The following is a 15,564-nucleotide window of genomic DNA, read 5'->3' as shown; positions in this document are numbered from 1 at the left end:
CCGGGGCCAGGCTGGGACAGGGCTTCTTAGGAGAAGGTGTTGGACAATTGGTCAGTGTGGCCCTGACCAGGATGGACTGCATGGCCTGCCAACAGTTCCCGTGCACATGCTCCTTAGCGGGCACTGCCTCCCTCTGCCCCGTGGGCCTCCTTGTCCTGCACAAAGTGGGGCTGGTGAGGAGGTGGTGCGGTGGGAATCTCAGACTGGTACAGGAAGAATGTGTCCTTTCCCCCAGGTCAGGTAGAGGGGTCCTGCATTGGCCCCACCCACCGGGGACCCTCACCTGCCTGGCTCCAGGACAATGTGCCTTACCCCAGCCGTACTTCCTCTGCAGCTGGGGGCGCTGACCCCGCTCCACATCGCTGCTGCCCTTCCAGGGCAGGAGGGGGTCAGGATCACAGAGCTGCTGCTGCATGCCATCACCTGTGTGGACGCCAAGGCGGCTGATGAGGACCACGTGTACAAGCTCAACAGGGTGCGGCTCTCTGAGGCACAGGGCAGGATGGGGACCTGGCTGGTCTGGGTTCTCCCTGAGTGGCTCTGGGCTGCAGAAGTGCCTGATTGTCAGGGACACTTGCTCCACCTTGGCCTGTGTCCTTCTCCTGGAGAAGGTGCTGGCCTGGCCTGGCTCCTTAGAGCAGCAAGGACACAGATGTGCTCGGGGCTCAGGGGACTCAGATCTCCCAGGCTTGGGTCAGGCTGGGCTGGTTCCACCCACCAGAGGCTGTGAGGGGGAGTGGGGGCAGGGTGGCTTGCTTCTGGCTGGGTTTCCCTGGGGTGCAGTGGCTGCAGCCTCTGGGCAGCTGAGGTGGGGCTTGAGCTCTGGTGTGTGTGGGGGACAGGTGTGGGTGTCCAGGTGAGCACGTGGCTCTAGTTCACATTGTGCTGTGTTTTTTTCCACCTGCAAAGCCTTCCTGAGCCTCCTGAGCTCCCAAAGACCCCCACAGGCCCCTGCAGAGGTCTGAGACCAGACCCCAAGGGTGGGCTGCTCCTCGTCTCCTCCTCATGCCCACAGAACCTTGTGTACCACCCCCCACTCCCCGCACCAGGTGTGGCAGAAACTGTTAGGGTCATGCAGATAGGATGTGTGGTGTGCAGCTCTTGGTGTGTGGGAGCCCTAAGCAGAGGGCACAGGGTGCCTCTCACCCCGTGGAGTCAGGTGGCTGTGGCATCAGGCGGAGCCAGACACAGCAGGGCTTTGATGCAGAGTGGGCAGGAAGCTTGCTGTCTTGGTGCTCACGGCCTCCCTAGCCAGCAAGTGGCATGTCCCTGGGTGTTGGCCAGGCGACCCAGGCCAGTTCTTGAACCCTCCTTTGCACACAGATGGACCTGCCACCCTCAAGCCTGAAGCTCAACAATGAGCCAGGCCCACCCAGCACCTACTATACCACGAACACCTGCGTCCCCATAGAGGGCGGCAGGACAGCTCTGCACGTGGCCTGTGAGCGGGAGGACAACAAGAAGGCGAGTGACCACAGGGCCCGGGCTGGGGTCCGCTGGCCTGCCCAGAGCTGGGGTACTTTGTGGAGAGCGTGTGCTGTCATGCTGGAACTAGGCCACGGCCCGGAACAGGACCGGAAGAGGGCGGGCAGGGAACGCAGAGTCTGTGTCCAGATCCTCCCGAGGTTTCTGTGCCACCACTGCATGTACAGGGCTGTGTGCAGGTGTGTGTGTGAGCAGGTGTGTGTGCGCAAGTGTGTGTGTGTGAGCAGGTGTCTGTGCATGCAGGTGTGTGTGTGAGCAGGTGTGTGTGTGTGTGCAGGTGTGTGTGTGAGCAGGCGTGTGTGTGCAGGTGTCTATGTGAGCAGGTGTGTGTGTGCAAGTGTGTGTGTGAGCAGGTGTCTGTGCATGCAGGTGTGTGTGTGTGTGTAGGTATGTTTGTGTGCAGGTGTGTGTGCAGGTGTTTGTGTGGGCAGGTGTGTGTGTGCGCAGGTGTGTGTGTGACCAGGTGTGTGCATGCAGGTGTCTGTGCTTGCAGGTGTGCAGGTGTGTGTGTATGCAAGTGTGTGTGTGTGCAGGTATGTGTGGGGCAGGTGTCTGTGTGGGTAGGTGTGTGTGGGGGCAGGTATGCAGGTGTGTGTGTGCAAGTGTGTGTGTGTGCAGGTATGTGTGGGGCAGGTGTCTGTGCGGGTAGGTGTGTGTGGGGGCAGGTGTGCAGGTGTGTGTGTGCAAGTGTGTGTGTGTGCAGGTATGTGTGGGGTGTCTGTGTGGGTAGGTGTGTGTGGGGGCAGGTATGCAGGTGTGTGTGTGTGTGTAGGTATGTTTGTGTGCAGGTGTGTGTGCAGGTGTTTGTGTGGGCAGGTGTGTGTGTGCGCAGGTGTGTGTGTGACCAGGTGTGTGCATGCAGGTGTCTGTGCTTGCAGGTGTGCAGGTGTGTGTGTATGCAAGTGTGTGTGTGTGCAGGTATGTGTGGGGCAGGTGTCTGTGTGGGTAGGTGTGTGTGGGGGCAGGTATGCAGGTGTGTGTGTGCAAGTGTGTGTGTGTGCAGGTATGTGTGGGGTGTCTGTGTGGGTAGGTGTGTGTGGGGGCAGGTATGCAGGTGTGTGTGTGTGTGTAGGTATGTTTGTGTGCAGGTGTGTGTGCAGGTGTTTGTGTGGGCAGGTGTGTGTGTGCGCAGGTGTGTGTGTGACCAGGTGTGTGCATGCAGGTGTCTGTGCTTGCAGGTGTGCAGGTGTGTGTGTATGCAAGTGTGTGTGTGTGCAGGTATGTGTGGGGCAGGTGTCTGTGTGGGTAGGTGTGTGTGGGGGCAGGTATGCAGGTGTGTGTGTGCAGGTGTGTGTGTGTGTAGGTATGTTTGTGTGCAGGTGTGTGTGCAGGTGTTTGTGTGGGCAGGTGTGTGTGTGCGCAGGTGTGTGTGTGACCAGGTGTGTGCATGCAGGTGTCTGTGCTTGCAGGTGTGCAGGTGGGTGTGTACGCAAGTGTGTGTGGGCAGGTATGCAGTGTGTGCAGGTGAGTGTATGCAGGTGTGTGTGCAGGTGTGTGTGTGTGTGTGTGTGCAGGTGTGGGGCAGGTGTCTGTGTGTGCAGGTGTGTGGGGGGCAGGTATCTGTGTGTGTAGGTGTGGGAGGCAGATATGCAGGTGTGTGTGCAGATGTGTGTGGGCAGGTGTGTGTGGGCAGGTGTCTGTGTGTGGGCAAGTGTGTGTGTATGCTGGTGTGTGTGTGGGTAGGTGTGTGTGTGTGTGCAGGTGTCTGTGTGGGAGCAGGTATGCTCATACGTGTGCACAGATGTGTCTGTGAGCTTGTCCTTGTGAATCAGTGTGTATGTGAGTGCAGTGAGCAGCTCAGCTGGGGAGTGGGCACTTCCCCATGGGAGTCCTGGCCGCTGTGGTCCAGGCCAGCAGTTCTCAAGATGTAGCCCCTCCTCGTGAGGTTCGGGATCAGTGCAGCGGGCCGCATGCAGCACTGTGTGGTGGAGCGGAGCGCAGCAGGTCAGAGTGGAACCAGCAATGGCAGAGGACACATGGGCTACTCAGGCACTGGAGCCTTGCACACAATATTTTTGGACCCATGCCACAGGCGGGCCACGTGCACACAGGGATGGGGCCTGTGCTGACAGGCGTGGGGGCTGCTGTCCCAGGCTCTGGCTGTTCTACCCTGCCAGCCCCCGCCAGCCTCACCACGCCGTCTCTGGCTAGGGGGCCCAGGGCAGCCCCAGCTTCCTGGCCCAGGGCAGTGTCCCCTGGCCTGGCGGCACTGCCTCTGGGAGCAGTCCCAGCAGGTTGGGTGCTGGAAGTACCTGGAGGAGACCACGTGGCTGAGTGCCTGTGGGGAAGGCAGAAACCAAGCCCTGTGCCTCGGGGCCTGCGCAGTTTGGGCCAGTCAGCCATGGGGCACACGGGAAGCGGAGCCTCAGTTTACCCACCTACGGCCAGGGTGATAACCTAGTGGGGAGCCCATGGGGGCAGGCGCCTGGGTGATGCTGGGCAGGGGAGTTGCAGGCAGCACCAGGCCTAAGGGGGAAGGAGCAGGTCCTCAGGGCCCACTGCTGGCCACATCTGGAGGGCTCAGAGTGCCCCGCGAGAGGGCAACTGGGGGAGTTCCTGCTGTGGGGGGCAGAGGTGGCCACCCTGCTACACTCCTGGGGAAGAAGGGGAAGAGGGAGGCACCGAGGGCTGCCTGTGGCTCTGCAGGGCTCGGGCCTGTTGCTGGCCTCTGAGCCAGAGAAGCAGAGGGCGGCCACCTTCCAGCCTGACGGTGCCTGTCAGGCTGGACCTGGGGAAGACCGTTCCTCCGCGACACCTGCCAGGAGCCAGGCCCTGCTTGTGTGGGCGTGGGTCCTGACTCCCCTGCTCCTCGGAAAGCAAGCCCTAGGTCACTTGGGCCTCAGCGCCCTTCCTGTTGCCCATCTGGAAAGGAAGAGCGTTTAGAAGACATCTTCTCAGTGTGAGGAGCTCCGACCTTCCCATAGTCTGGGACAGTGTGCGCCTCCTAGTGCTGGTGGGAGGAAGGGGTGTGGCTCGGCGGGCTCCAGGCACCCGCGGGGCTGCAGTGCAGGGCTCCTGGGGATGGATGCCTCTCGCACAGGGGCTGCTCTCTAACCTGACGTGCTTCGTCCCCCACAGTACGCCAGGGACGTGGTCCAGCTCCTGCTCTCCCATGGAGCGGATTCCAACCTGCTGTGGAGTGGCCACTCCCCACTCTCCCTCTCCATCGCTAGTGGGAATGACCTGGTGAGCACTCCCCCCCCAAGGACGTGCACCCTGCCCGTGGTTCACTGAACTCTTCTTTATTGGGCACCTCTATGTGCAGGCAGCACGGCCACAGGCAGTAGGTGTTGAATAAGATGGACTCTCTGCTCCCCAGGACCCCACGTTCTAGCCGGGGAGCCAGACCCTCGCCCAGGGGTAGCACAATCGCAGGCTGTACAGTGCTGAGGGGCAGAAAGCTGGGGGAGGGCACGCACGGCTGCCGGTATGTTCTTGACCTTGTGCTGGGCCTGTCCAGGGCTTAGCTCTGCCTGGCTAGAAAGCAGGACAGGAGTCAGGGCTGTTGGAGCCGCTGTGTGGACTGTCCATGAGAAGACACCAGAACTGGGCTCAGGGTGGAATCCCAACTCTTCCCTAAGGAATCTCCATGTGACCCCTACATGACATGGTCCTCTGTATATGGGCTCCGTGGAAAGTGCCCAGGGATGGCTGCAGGAGACTGCAGTGAGGGGATGTGACATGGTGGCCACTGTGGAACCCATCTGTTGCAGATCGTGAAGGAGCTCCTGTCCCAGGGAGCTGACCCCAACCTGCCCCTGACCAGAGGCTTGGGCAGTGCCCTGTGTGTCGTGTGTGACCTGGCCTATGAGCATCAGAGGAGCGTTGACAACAAGATAGCGCTGGTGAGAGGTGGACGGGAGGGCAGGAGGGGCCTGGGATGGGGGCGGAGGGTGGGCTGGGCCTGGGATGGGGGCGGAGGGCAGGTTGGCCACCCTGTGCCTGACTGAGTATGGTGGGCAGCGGTTCAGAGGGCTGGAGCTGCTCTTGGGACGTCGGGCAGAGGAGGGAGGGAGCAGGCTAAGTGAGCGGCTGTGGGGCCTGGGAGCTCAGAGGGGAGCTGGCCATGCACTGCCTGGCCCAGTTGCCTGGTGAGACCTGGTGCCCACTGAGGAAGGCCCAGGGCTCCTGTGCCTTAAGGCAGAGCTGGGTGGTTCAGCCCCCAGCATCACTGTGCAGGACAGGAGGAATGACTGTCCATCCACCTGTCCATCAGCCGAGCACCTGCAGCTGCCTGCACCCCCATGCTCACCCACGGTCTGCCCCTGCTTTCTGGTTATGTTTTTGCATCACTGGGGACTGAACCCATGGCCTTGTGCGTGCTAGGCAGGGCTCTGCCACCAAGCCACATCCTGGCACTCTGCTTTCTTTGGAAAAGGGCAGACAAGGTGGTAGACCTTGGAGGGCTGTCCAGCACTGGCTCTTTTGGAAGGGTATCATGGCTCCAGCAGGAAGAGGAGCAGGGGAGAGGGATGGGGGTTCTTGTAGGTGGGTCAGGCCAGTGGGAAGCTCGCTCTTTGCCCGATACGCAGCACAGTGTCACTGCTGCCTGGTGCAATCTGTGTATGCTCCACCCTCCGCCCCTGCAGTACCACAGGGTGGACACTGCTCTGGCCAGACTGCTACCCCCAGTGCCAGGTGCCATACCCGCGATGCTGCGCTCACAGCCTTGTTGAGAATCCGGGGCTCCTGTGTTTGTGCAGGGTTAATGCTAAACCAGGCACAGGTGTGGGACAGCTATCATGCATCCCTGAATTGGGGTCCCACTGGCACTTAGTTAGCGAGTAGGCCACATGTCACCTTGTGTTCATCCAGCCACACTGGGCCCCCCAGGGCGTCCTCCTGGTCTGGCTGGGGTGGGGGTGGGTGGTGCCGACTGTTAGGTGCCATTTGCTTTGAGTGGAATCCATGGTCAGTCCTGAGCCAGAGAGCATTGCTGTGGCGTGTTGGCAATGCATACACGCGTGTGCACGCACACACAGTGCACATCTGTCCACACCCACGCACACAGCATGCCCACCCCCACAGTGCACACATGTTCAGAAATGCACACGTCTGCACTCAGGTGCATGAATGTCGCTTGCAACCCCCAGTGTGCACGTGTGTGACCACACACTTGGACCTACACACACCCACACTGTATGTGAGCGCGCACGCGCCATCACACACATGCGTTTGCAGTGTCACCAGCACCCCTGCCTTTGCCTTCACACTGCGTACCTTGAAGCCTGGCGGGACCCCGTGGTGCTGCTGGGCAGTCTGCCAGGGAAGTGCCCCAGGGAGTGGTGTTCCTCGGATGTGTGTGGGAGGACCACCACACCATGGCCACCACGCCACAGCCACGGCCACCGCACCAAGGGGTAGTGTCCCTCGGACGAGGCTGAGACCAGCCTGTTTTTCCTGTTTGCCTCTGGTTCTCCCTACACCCAGAAAGTGGCCTCTGGGCAGAAAGCAGGGGACCAAGCCCTGTGGGCAGCCCTGCCCTCTCCCTGTGCTGCCGTCTGGCTGCCTAGAGTGTCTGCAGAGCCTCCTGCCGTGGGCAGGGGCCGCCATGCACATAGCCCAATGCCATGGGTGGCTCTGAGGGACCCTGCTGTGGCTTCTAAGTTTGATGGGTTCTGTCTCCCACAGATTGACCGGCTCATTAGCCACGGGGCTGACATCCTGAAGCCTGTGACGCTCACACAGGGTGACAGGGTGGCCGTGGGCACAGCGGTGGACTACGGCTACTTCAAGTTCTACCAGGTAAGGCTTTGTCTTGAGCAGGGCCACCTGGGGACTTGGCTTCCCTCTGGTGGAGCCGGGCACACCTGCAACCCACCCTGGTCCTCGAGGCAGGAGGCCCCATGGTGGTGAGCGCGTGCTGGTGTGCACCTTCACAGTCCCTCGTCACTCTGGATGGAGAGGTGGCCCCTCACCCAGTCACTCTGCAGCTCAGGCTGGGGGAAGGGGGGCCCTTGGTGACTCTAAGACTGTGCCTTGGGTGGGGGGATAGCCCGAGTCTGTGGTGACCCCACAGTGTGTCACAGGACCGGAAGATCGCCCACTGCCCCTTCCATGCGCTGATGCCCGCGGAGAGGGAGACGTTTCTGGCCCGGAAGAAGCTGCTGGAGCACATGGGTGTGCAGCTGCGGCAGACCGTGCTCACCAGGGAGCACCAGTGGGACACCAGGGCTCTGCGGCTCAGCAGGAAAGGTGTGCAGGGCAGGGCACCTGGGAGGGCCACCACGCCACAGCCACCAGCCCACGGCCACCACCCCACAGCCAGCACACCACAGCCACCATACCACACCACAGCCACCATACCACGGCCACCACACCACCCCACAGCCACCATACCACGGCCACCATACCACACCACANCCACACCACAACCATGGTCATCACACACCACAGCCACAGCCACCACACCACGGCCATCATACTACGACCACAGCCACCACACCACAACCATGGTCATCACACACCACAGCCACAGCCACCACACCACGGCCATCATACTACGACCACAGCCACCACACCACAACCATGGTCATCACACACCACAGCCACAGCCACCACACCACGGCCATCATACTACGACCACAGCCACCACACCACAACCATGGTCATCACACACCACAGCCACAGCCACCACACCACGGCCATCATACTACGACCACAGCCACCACACCACAACCATGGTCATCACACACCACAGCCACAGCCACCACACCACGGCCATCATACTACGACCACAGCCACCACACCACAACCATGGTCATCACACACCACAGCCACAGCCACCACACCACGGCCATCATACTACGACCACAGCCACCACACCACAACCATGGTCATCACACACCACAGCCACAGCCACCACACCACGGCCATCATACTACGACCACAGCCACCACACCACAACCATGGTCATCACACACCACAGCCACAGCCACCACACCACGGCCATCATACTACGACCACAGCCACCACACCACAACCATGGTCATCACACACCACAGCCACAGCCACCACACCACGGCCATCATACTACGACCACAGCCACCACACCACAACCATGGTCATCACACACCACAGCCACAGCCACCACACCACGGCCATCATACTACGACCACAGCCACCACACCACAACCATGGTCATCACACACCACAGCCACAGCCACCACACCACGGCCATCATACTACGACCACAGCCACCACACCACAACCATGGTCATCACACACCACAGCCACAGCCACCACACCACGGCCATCATACTACGACCACAGCCACCACACCACAACCATGGTCATCACACACCACAGCCACAGCCACCACACCACGGCCATCATACTACGACCACAGCCACCACACCACAACCATGGTCATCACACACCACAGCCACAGCCACCACACCACGGCCATCATACTACGACCACAGCCACCACACCACAACCATGGTCATCACACACCACAGCCACAGCCACCACACCACGGCTGTGGCCACATGATGGCTACCAACCTTAGCCACCACACCATGGCCACTATTCCATGGCCACGCACACACCACATTCACAGCCATCACACACCACGTCCACACCCAGTACACACCCACATCCATGGCCACCACACACCATGTCCTCAGCCACCTGCCCACCTGTGTCCATGGCCACCCACGCCCATCCAGGCACACTCACATCTTCCACACCCACCGTCCAGTGCACTCCCAGGCACATGGCCACCAAGCACTCCCAGCCCTGGTCCCTGCCCACAGACGCTCACTCCTGACACAGGCATGGCCTCCCACACTCCTGCCACACATGGGCCTGCTGCTGATGCTGCGTCCTGGCTGGTATGACTAGAAGTGACCTTCACTTACACACCACCCACTGAGGGACCAGGCTCTGCCCTGGGCGTGGCACCCTTAGATGGCTGGGCTCTCGGCCAGGACCCAGGCTGGGAGCAGGCTGAGGCGACCAGAGCCTCTGCCTCCTCTGTTCTGTCAGAGAGGGTCCTGCACGGAGTGTCACTCTGGAGATGCCTGCCATTGCTGCCACCCAGCTACAGAGCGTTGGTGTCCAGGCGCTGCCCAGGGAGAGTCCCCCTGTGAAGTCGGAGCTTTGACAGAGAAGCTGAGTGCATTTCCAGCAGCTCATGGACAAAGTCAAGCCCAGAGGGGGGCAGTGGGAGGGGGTGGGGGTCCATTGGAGGCATGGGCTGAACGGCAGCATGGCCCCTGGCCAGAGAGCTGGGGAAAGAAGAGGAGGGCCCTTCAGGGCCAGGACAGATCCCAAGCACTCACCATGGGGACAGTCCCCCAAGAGCTCTGATTTGATTGGTCCAGCTGAAGGGCAGGTTATGTCTGCAGTCATTTTGGAAGCCTGGGAGCCATCAGCTCAGCACTAGTAGAGCTGATATCTGGGTATGCTCACGAAGACAGGTGGCCATCCAGGGTGACCGTGGGCATACATACCCAGGCCTCACCCAGGAGGTCGGCATCAGGAGCTTCATGCTGTGGAGTGGGGGTCGATGCCCACCCAGTTGGCCACTGAACAAGCAGCCAGCAGCCTGGGGAGGTCAGCACCCCAGCGGCTGCAGCGTGTTAGGGGAGGTGCCGTTTCTACGTGTGACCGTGAGACATGCAGAGAGGTGCCAAGGCACACATCGCCCTGCAGGACGGCAGCTGCCAGAGACCAGAGTTCAGATGGGGCAGGGAGGACTTCACAGTAGCCTCACGGGCACGTTCAAGAGTCGGGGAAACCATGGTTAAGAGGTAAAGGAAGGTGCGAGGGAACGTCTTGCCAACAGAGGAGACCGATGCAGGGGAGAAGTGACCAAGAAGGGCAAAGTGGACATTCTGGCCTTCAAAATCCCACACTCTGAAAATGGAACAGTCTGCGAGAGGGTCCCAGCTGTGGCAAGAGGAAGGAACCAATGGTGGAGACGGTGCCATCTGAGGAGAGCCAAAGCACCAGGAGGCCAGACCACGCTCGTAGGCGTGGGCGCCTGTGGTGGCACTGCCCGAGCGAGGAGGAGAAAGTGCACCAGAGGGCTCAGGTGGGTGGACATAGGGCCACACAGGTGCCGGAGGGCTCCATGGAGACCCCGAGGAGATCTGGAGCTCCAGGAAGGACAGGCACGGAGACTTCAGCCTATAGGTCACAGTGCGATGCCGGACAGTCCAGGCCACATCTCCAGGGCCGCGGAGGAGGGCACAGGGAGCCAGCGAGGCCAGCCTGAAAGTCAGGCCTTCTTCCCCTCTCCCGTGAGTCTCAGCTCCAACATGGGACGTCACTGTCCCCAGCACCCTCTCCAGAGCCATGGCTCAGGGAAGGGCCCAGAGGAGACGCACGTGACAGAGAGCGCTGACTCTGCCCAGGGAGGCCACTTCCTTCAAGTAACCATGCAGAGGTTCAGGCTGGTGGTGCGCTCAGCCCCTGGGGTCCTGGCAGACCTGTTGCAGAGACCAGCCGAGCTACCACGCAGCGAGGTGCCGGCAGCTGCCGAGTCCGCCTGGTTAGAACCTCGGGGGCCCTGACTTGATTGCATCAGCCTTGGGGCGATTTGTGTCCCAGGGTTGAGTTGACCTGGAGCATCGGTCAGCAGTTAGGAGAACTGCATGGCAGGGTGTGGTAGGGGCTGGTCAAGGAGAGCCCTGCCCAGCCACTGGCAGCCCAGGGTGACCATGGCATCCCCCAGGCGGCACCTTGCTGCAGGGGGAAGTAGATGTCTCCAGTGAGCTCAGTTGGTCACTAAACAGACAGGCAGAGAAGCATGACCACTCTAGGGAAGGACGGGAGAGGTGTGCAGGGCCTCCTGCAGAGGGGGCGGGGGGCTGGGGCTGGGCAAGAGGGAAGGAGGACCTGTGCTGGCCTGTGGCCATGGCCACCCGGGCGGGGATGCTGCAGGCTTGGCAGGAGGCCTGAGGGGGCCTGGGGGGCAGGCCCTTCCTGCAGGCCTGCTGCGCAGCACTGAGGGCTCGGCCTGCCCCCCGGGGCTCATGCAGGTCTCTTTCTGACACAGAGGAGCTGGCCCCCAGCCACAGGCTGAAGAAGAGGAACTCCATTGTGGTGAAGATCCCAGCCAAGGAGGAGCAGGAGAAGTGAGTGCTGGGTGGCCCCTTCTCGGGGAAAGCATCTGTGGCTCGGATGTGCTGCTGGACCTGGCCTCCTGGTCAGGCTGCTCCCCTTGTCCTGAGAAGCGTGGCCTCCCCAGGCCTCCCCAGGCAGCCCTGCTCCTGGGCATGGGCTGCAGTCAGGATGAGGGTCTCAGGGCCCACCCCTGGAGCTGCTCGGGCTGCCCTGGTCAGGCCACAGATGGGCTCCCTGTCCTGCAGAGGGCAGCCTCCTCCCTGGAGAGCAGGGCTGGAGCCAAGGCTCTGCATTCCAGGACGCCCCAGGAGTCTCCTCTGTACTCACATGGTGTCCCTAGGATGAGAGAGCAGGGGCTGGACGTAACTCGTGGGGACGTCCTCACCAGTCAATCCCTAGGGACCAGATTCGGGGAGAGAGGTGACCAGGGCAGGCCCGTCCTCCTCCTGAAGCAGAAGCCAGGCAAGGAGGAGCCAGCTTCTCCCCCCAGATCAGCACCCAGGCATTTCCCCATGTGTGTGGGGTCCCCTCAGCCCTCACACTGCGGCCACTGTCTCCAGGTAGAGGTCCACTGTCCACGTAGACAGCCCTCACGGGAGGAGCGTGCCCCGTGCCTCCCAGGGCTCCCTGCGCGTCCGTCTCCTGTCTGGGGCACTTGCTGGATGCCTCCACCTGTGGCAGCTGCCCATGGGCGGGGGTGGCAGAGAAGGCCCCAGCAGCCAGGGGGCCCCTCCTCCTGACCCGGGGCTTTCTCACAGCCTCGTCTTCTTCAAGTTCTGCTACCAGTGTGGCCGCTCCGTCGGGGTCCGCCTCACACCCTGCACCCGCTGCTATGGGATCCTGACCTGCAGCCAGTACTGCAAGGCCAGAGCCTGGACCGAGTTCCACAGGAAGGACTGCAGTGACATTGTGGCCACAGGTAGGCCGGAGGCCGGGCAGGCATCCGAGAGCCCTTCCCAGAACTTCAGCAGCACCGAGGCTCTCTCTAAGTGCTCCTTGGGCCAGGGCATAATCCCATCCCCGCAGAGCTGGGCGTGCTCTCCCGACCCCTGGACTCTGTTCTCAGGGGTCAGGCGCTCTCCTGGACACCAGTCCCCAGAGACCACAGTCCATGGGCCTCTGGTCAATTTCTGGAGGCTTCTTTGCCGCACTCCCTGTCAGACATCCTGGCTCTGTAAAGGTGGACAGATGTCTTCTGGAATCCGCCTGGTCTGCCCACCCCACCTGCCTTGGTGCCATCAGGGCCGGCAGAGGGAGGGGCACGGTGCCACACCAGGAGGGGGTTCCCAGGGAGCAGAGACTGGAGCTGTCTCTGAGCTGCCCATGGGCCCTGCCCTGGCACACTGCTTTGAGTCCACGTGCTGTACACCTGCAGGTCATCCCTCATAAAATGGGACTTCTAGTGATGGCCCCTGCTGGGCGCACGCAGAAGTGGGCCCTTCCGTTTGCAGACCTTGCTGCAGACAGCTCAGGAAACACTGGCCAGAGCACACAGGGCCACTGCAGATCCCCCTGGGGGGGCTCCAGCACTCCCCTGCTGGGGGGGATTGGCGCAGCAGCCCTTTGACCCAGGTGGCAAGGCTAAGTGGACACTGAGCCAGGCTGAGTCCCCAGTCCTGGGCCTGGCCTCCCTGGGGTTGGTCCAGGCCCTGACTGAGAGGCCCACAGGCCCCTCCCCCCTGCAGCATCCCGCTGGAAGGATGTGTTCAGGGAGACGGAAGACGGTCAGTGAAGGAGCAGCACTGGACCCGGGCCAGGCGGGGCAGGGCTGCGCCCACGTCTCACTGCCTTGGGCCACCTCCAGGCTGCTGGCCCCTGTGGGAGCTGATACAGGAAGTCACTGAGGCGCCTCGCTCCTGACCCCACAATAAAGTGGCCCACCGCAAGCTCTTCACCGTCTGCGCCCACTCCGCCTGCACAGGGTGACGTCCCAGGCCCTAGGCCTGTGTGGGCGCCAGCCGTGAGGCCTCACCGGCCTCCCACGGGGCCTGGTCTGGCTGTGCTTTGTCTTTCAGGTCGGGAGGAAGGCTGGGAGTGTTACTGGGAGCTCAGTCCGTGTCCCCCTTGCTGCTCCAATAACTCAGGACATGGTTTTGATAAAAAAAAGGAAGAGGAAGTTTGATGGCTCTGCCAGCAAAGGAGGAGCGCGGGGACTCGGGTCCCCCCGGGGCTGGGGCTCTGCCCCTCAGGGGAACGGAGGGCTTTTACAGAGCCGTGCAAAGGCTGCTTCCAGGTGGGCAGGGCCACCACTCACTGCGGCCTTGAGAGCGAGCCGCTCTTGGGTCTCCGGGCACCGTCCCTGAAGCCAGAGTCGCTCCCTGGTGTGCGTGGGGATAGGCCACCCGGCCTGGGCTGGGAGAAGGGTGGTTTGCTTCTCCCAGGGCTGGGGAGGTGGGGGGAGAAGAGAGGAGAAGCCATGAGCTTTCAATAAGCCCCGCGGCAGGGCAGCCGGGGTCATGTCCAGAGCAAAGTGGGCCCTGCTGCAGGAGGATGAGCGGGTAGGGCCGGACTGTGCTGCAGAGATGGCCTCTGGACCAAGGGGTTCCCAGTGACTGGCAGATCCCGGCTCAGACGGGAGGCTGCGTCTGCGTCCTTCCCTCGGCACAGGGTCTGAGGGGCCCAGGGTCCATTTCCTAAGTGTCCGTCATGTGCTGGGGCCTGGGGGCCACATGTGCAGCACCCTCAGTGGTCTCCTTGATGAGAGGGAGGTGGACAGCAGCCACGCCATGTAGACCAGGGCTGGCGGGACACCCAGTCCTGCCTTGGTGGAGACGGGAGGAAGGTGGCAGTGACCTGGGAGGGGGCTTCAGGGGGCTGGGACCGTGAGCACCAGCGGCGGATGAGCTGAGGTTTGCTGTGGCCAGCAGAGTGGCCGAGGGCCGGACTGGTGGCAGAGGAAGAGGGGGCCGTCCAGAGCGCTGCGTGAAGGTTCTCCCTGTTTTCTTGGTCTCTGTCAAGATGGGCTCCACGGGCAGCAGTCTCGCTGGGGCTGTCCCAGCCAAGGCTCCTGTAAGGGGCGAGGAGGGCGCCTGGGCAGAGGGAGGAGCCCCTGCGCGGAGCTCTGCCTCCCGGGTGCTCAGGGCTCCAGCAGGGGTGGCAGGCCAGGCTGGTTGTCAGCAGGGGTGAGCTGGAGGGTCGCCACTGGCCACGGCCCAGGGAGGGGCTGCAGTGTGGGTCAGCAGCTGTCCCTGTGGGTAGGGAAGATGCTGCTGGCCTGACCTCTTATTTGCAGTTACACTTAATTCTCTACGTTAGAGAACACAAAGCCCAAGAGAGCAAGTGCCAGGGTCAGGTCCTGACCCCAGAAGTGGCCGTTGCCAGCCCGAGTCCTTCCAGAGACACTCAGGCACACAGGCAGGCACGCACACCTGTGTGTAAAATGGGGTGCCCTCTGCACGCTCCAAACAAGACCACGGACACCTTCCCATGATCTTAAGGATTTTTCTAGAAAATCATTTTCCCCAATGAAAATGGCTTCACATTTTTTATTCTGTGTGGAAAGTGCACTTTTTGTTAAGAAAGGGGACAAAGGCTAGGGTGGCAGTGACTGAGGGCAGCATCCGGACGAGGAGCGTGTCCCTTCAGACTTCAGTCTGTGCACACCAGCCCTTTCCCCACACACCCTCTCACACGCCCCTCCAGGGACTGCTGCCGGAGAGTCATGGTGTCTTGCTGGTCATTCTGCACTCTACTTGGTGACTGAGTCACCTGCCGCACGCCTGCAGGTGGTCACTGGCCCCTTCCACCGCGTGGCTCTCAGGCTCTGCCCACTCAGATCTGGGCCCTGCCCTCTTCACCCATCAGCTGAGCCCCGGGAAGCCAAGCCTTGGGTTTCCCAGGGCCAGTCCTGTGCCCTCCGGGGCTCGGGGGAAGGTGGTGTTGGGAGCGGTGGGCTCATGCCATAGGTCGCGAGTGCCAACCAGTGTGACCGTCTGATGTCCCTCTCCCCTCCTGTTTCTGGACGGTTGTCTCCTGATGGGGACGGACCCTACAGCATAGCGTTCC

At 61.8% G+C, this 15,564-nt stretch overlaps 1 protein-coding gene across 7 annotated transcripts in view; it reads left to right on the top strand.

Annotated features, from left to right (window-relative positions):
- Ankmy1 (ankyrin repeat and MYND domain containing 1) overlaps positions 1–15,564 on the top strand; it is a 58,553-nt gene that overhangs the window by 31,882 nt on the left and 11,107 nt on the right. For 4 of the 7 annotated variants that reach the window (XM_048808882.1, XM_048808883.1, XM_048808886.1 and 1 more), the window contains 8 exons: positions 335–475; positions 1,324–1,464; positions 4,564–4,671; positions 5,199–5,330; positions 7,117–7,230; positions 7,515–7,680; positions 11,492–11,570; positions 12,318–12,478. In XM_048808882.1, the coding sequence (XP_048664839.1) occupies positions 335–475; positions 1,324–1,464; positions 4,564–4,671; positions 5,199–5,330; positions 7,117–7,230; positions 7,515–7,680; positions 11,492–11,570; positions 12,318–12,478 (1,042 nt within the window). Of the gene's footprint in view, positions 1–334; positions 476–1,323; positions 1,465–4,563; positions 4,672–5,198; positions 5,331–7,116; positions 7,231–7,504; positions 7,681–11,491; positions 11,571–12,317; positions 12,479–15,564 lie in introns of those variants that run through there. The other 3 variants (XR_007349600.1, XM_048808885.1, XR_007349601.1) reach the window with 2 other exon arrangements.

The sequence above is a fragment of the Marmota marmota genome, unplaced genomic scaffold, assembly GCF_001458135.2.
Source record: "Marmota marmota marmota unplaced genomic scaffold, marMar, whole genome shotgun sequence".
Lineage (NCBI taxonomy): Eukaryota > Metazoa > Chordata > Mammalia > Rodentia > Sciuridae > Marmota > Marmota marmota.
The sequence above is the reverse complement of the archived record's forward strand: the minus strand, read 5'-3'. Positions and strand labels throughout refer to the sequence as shown.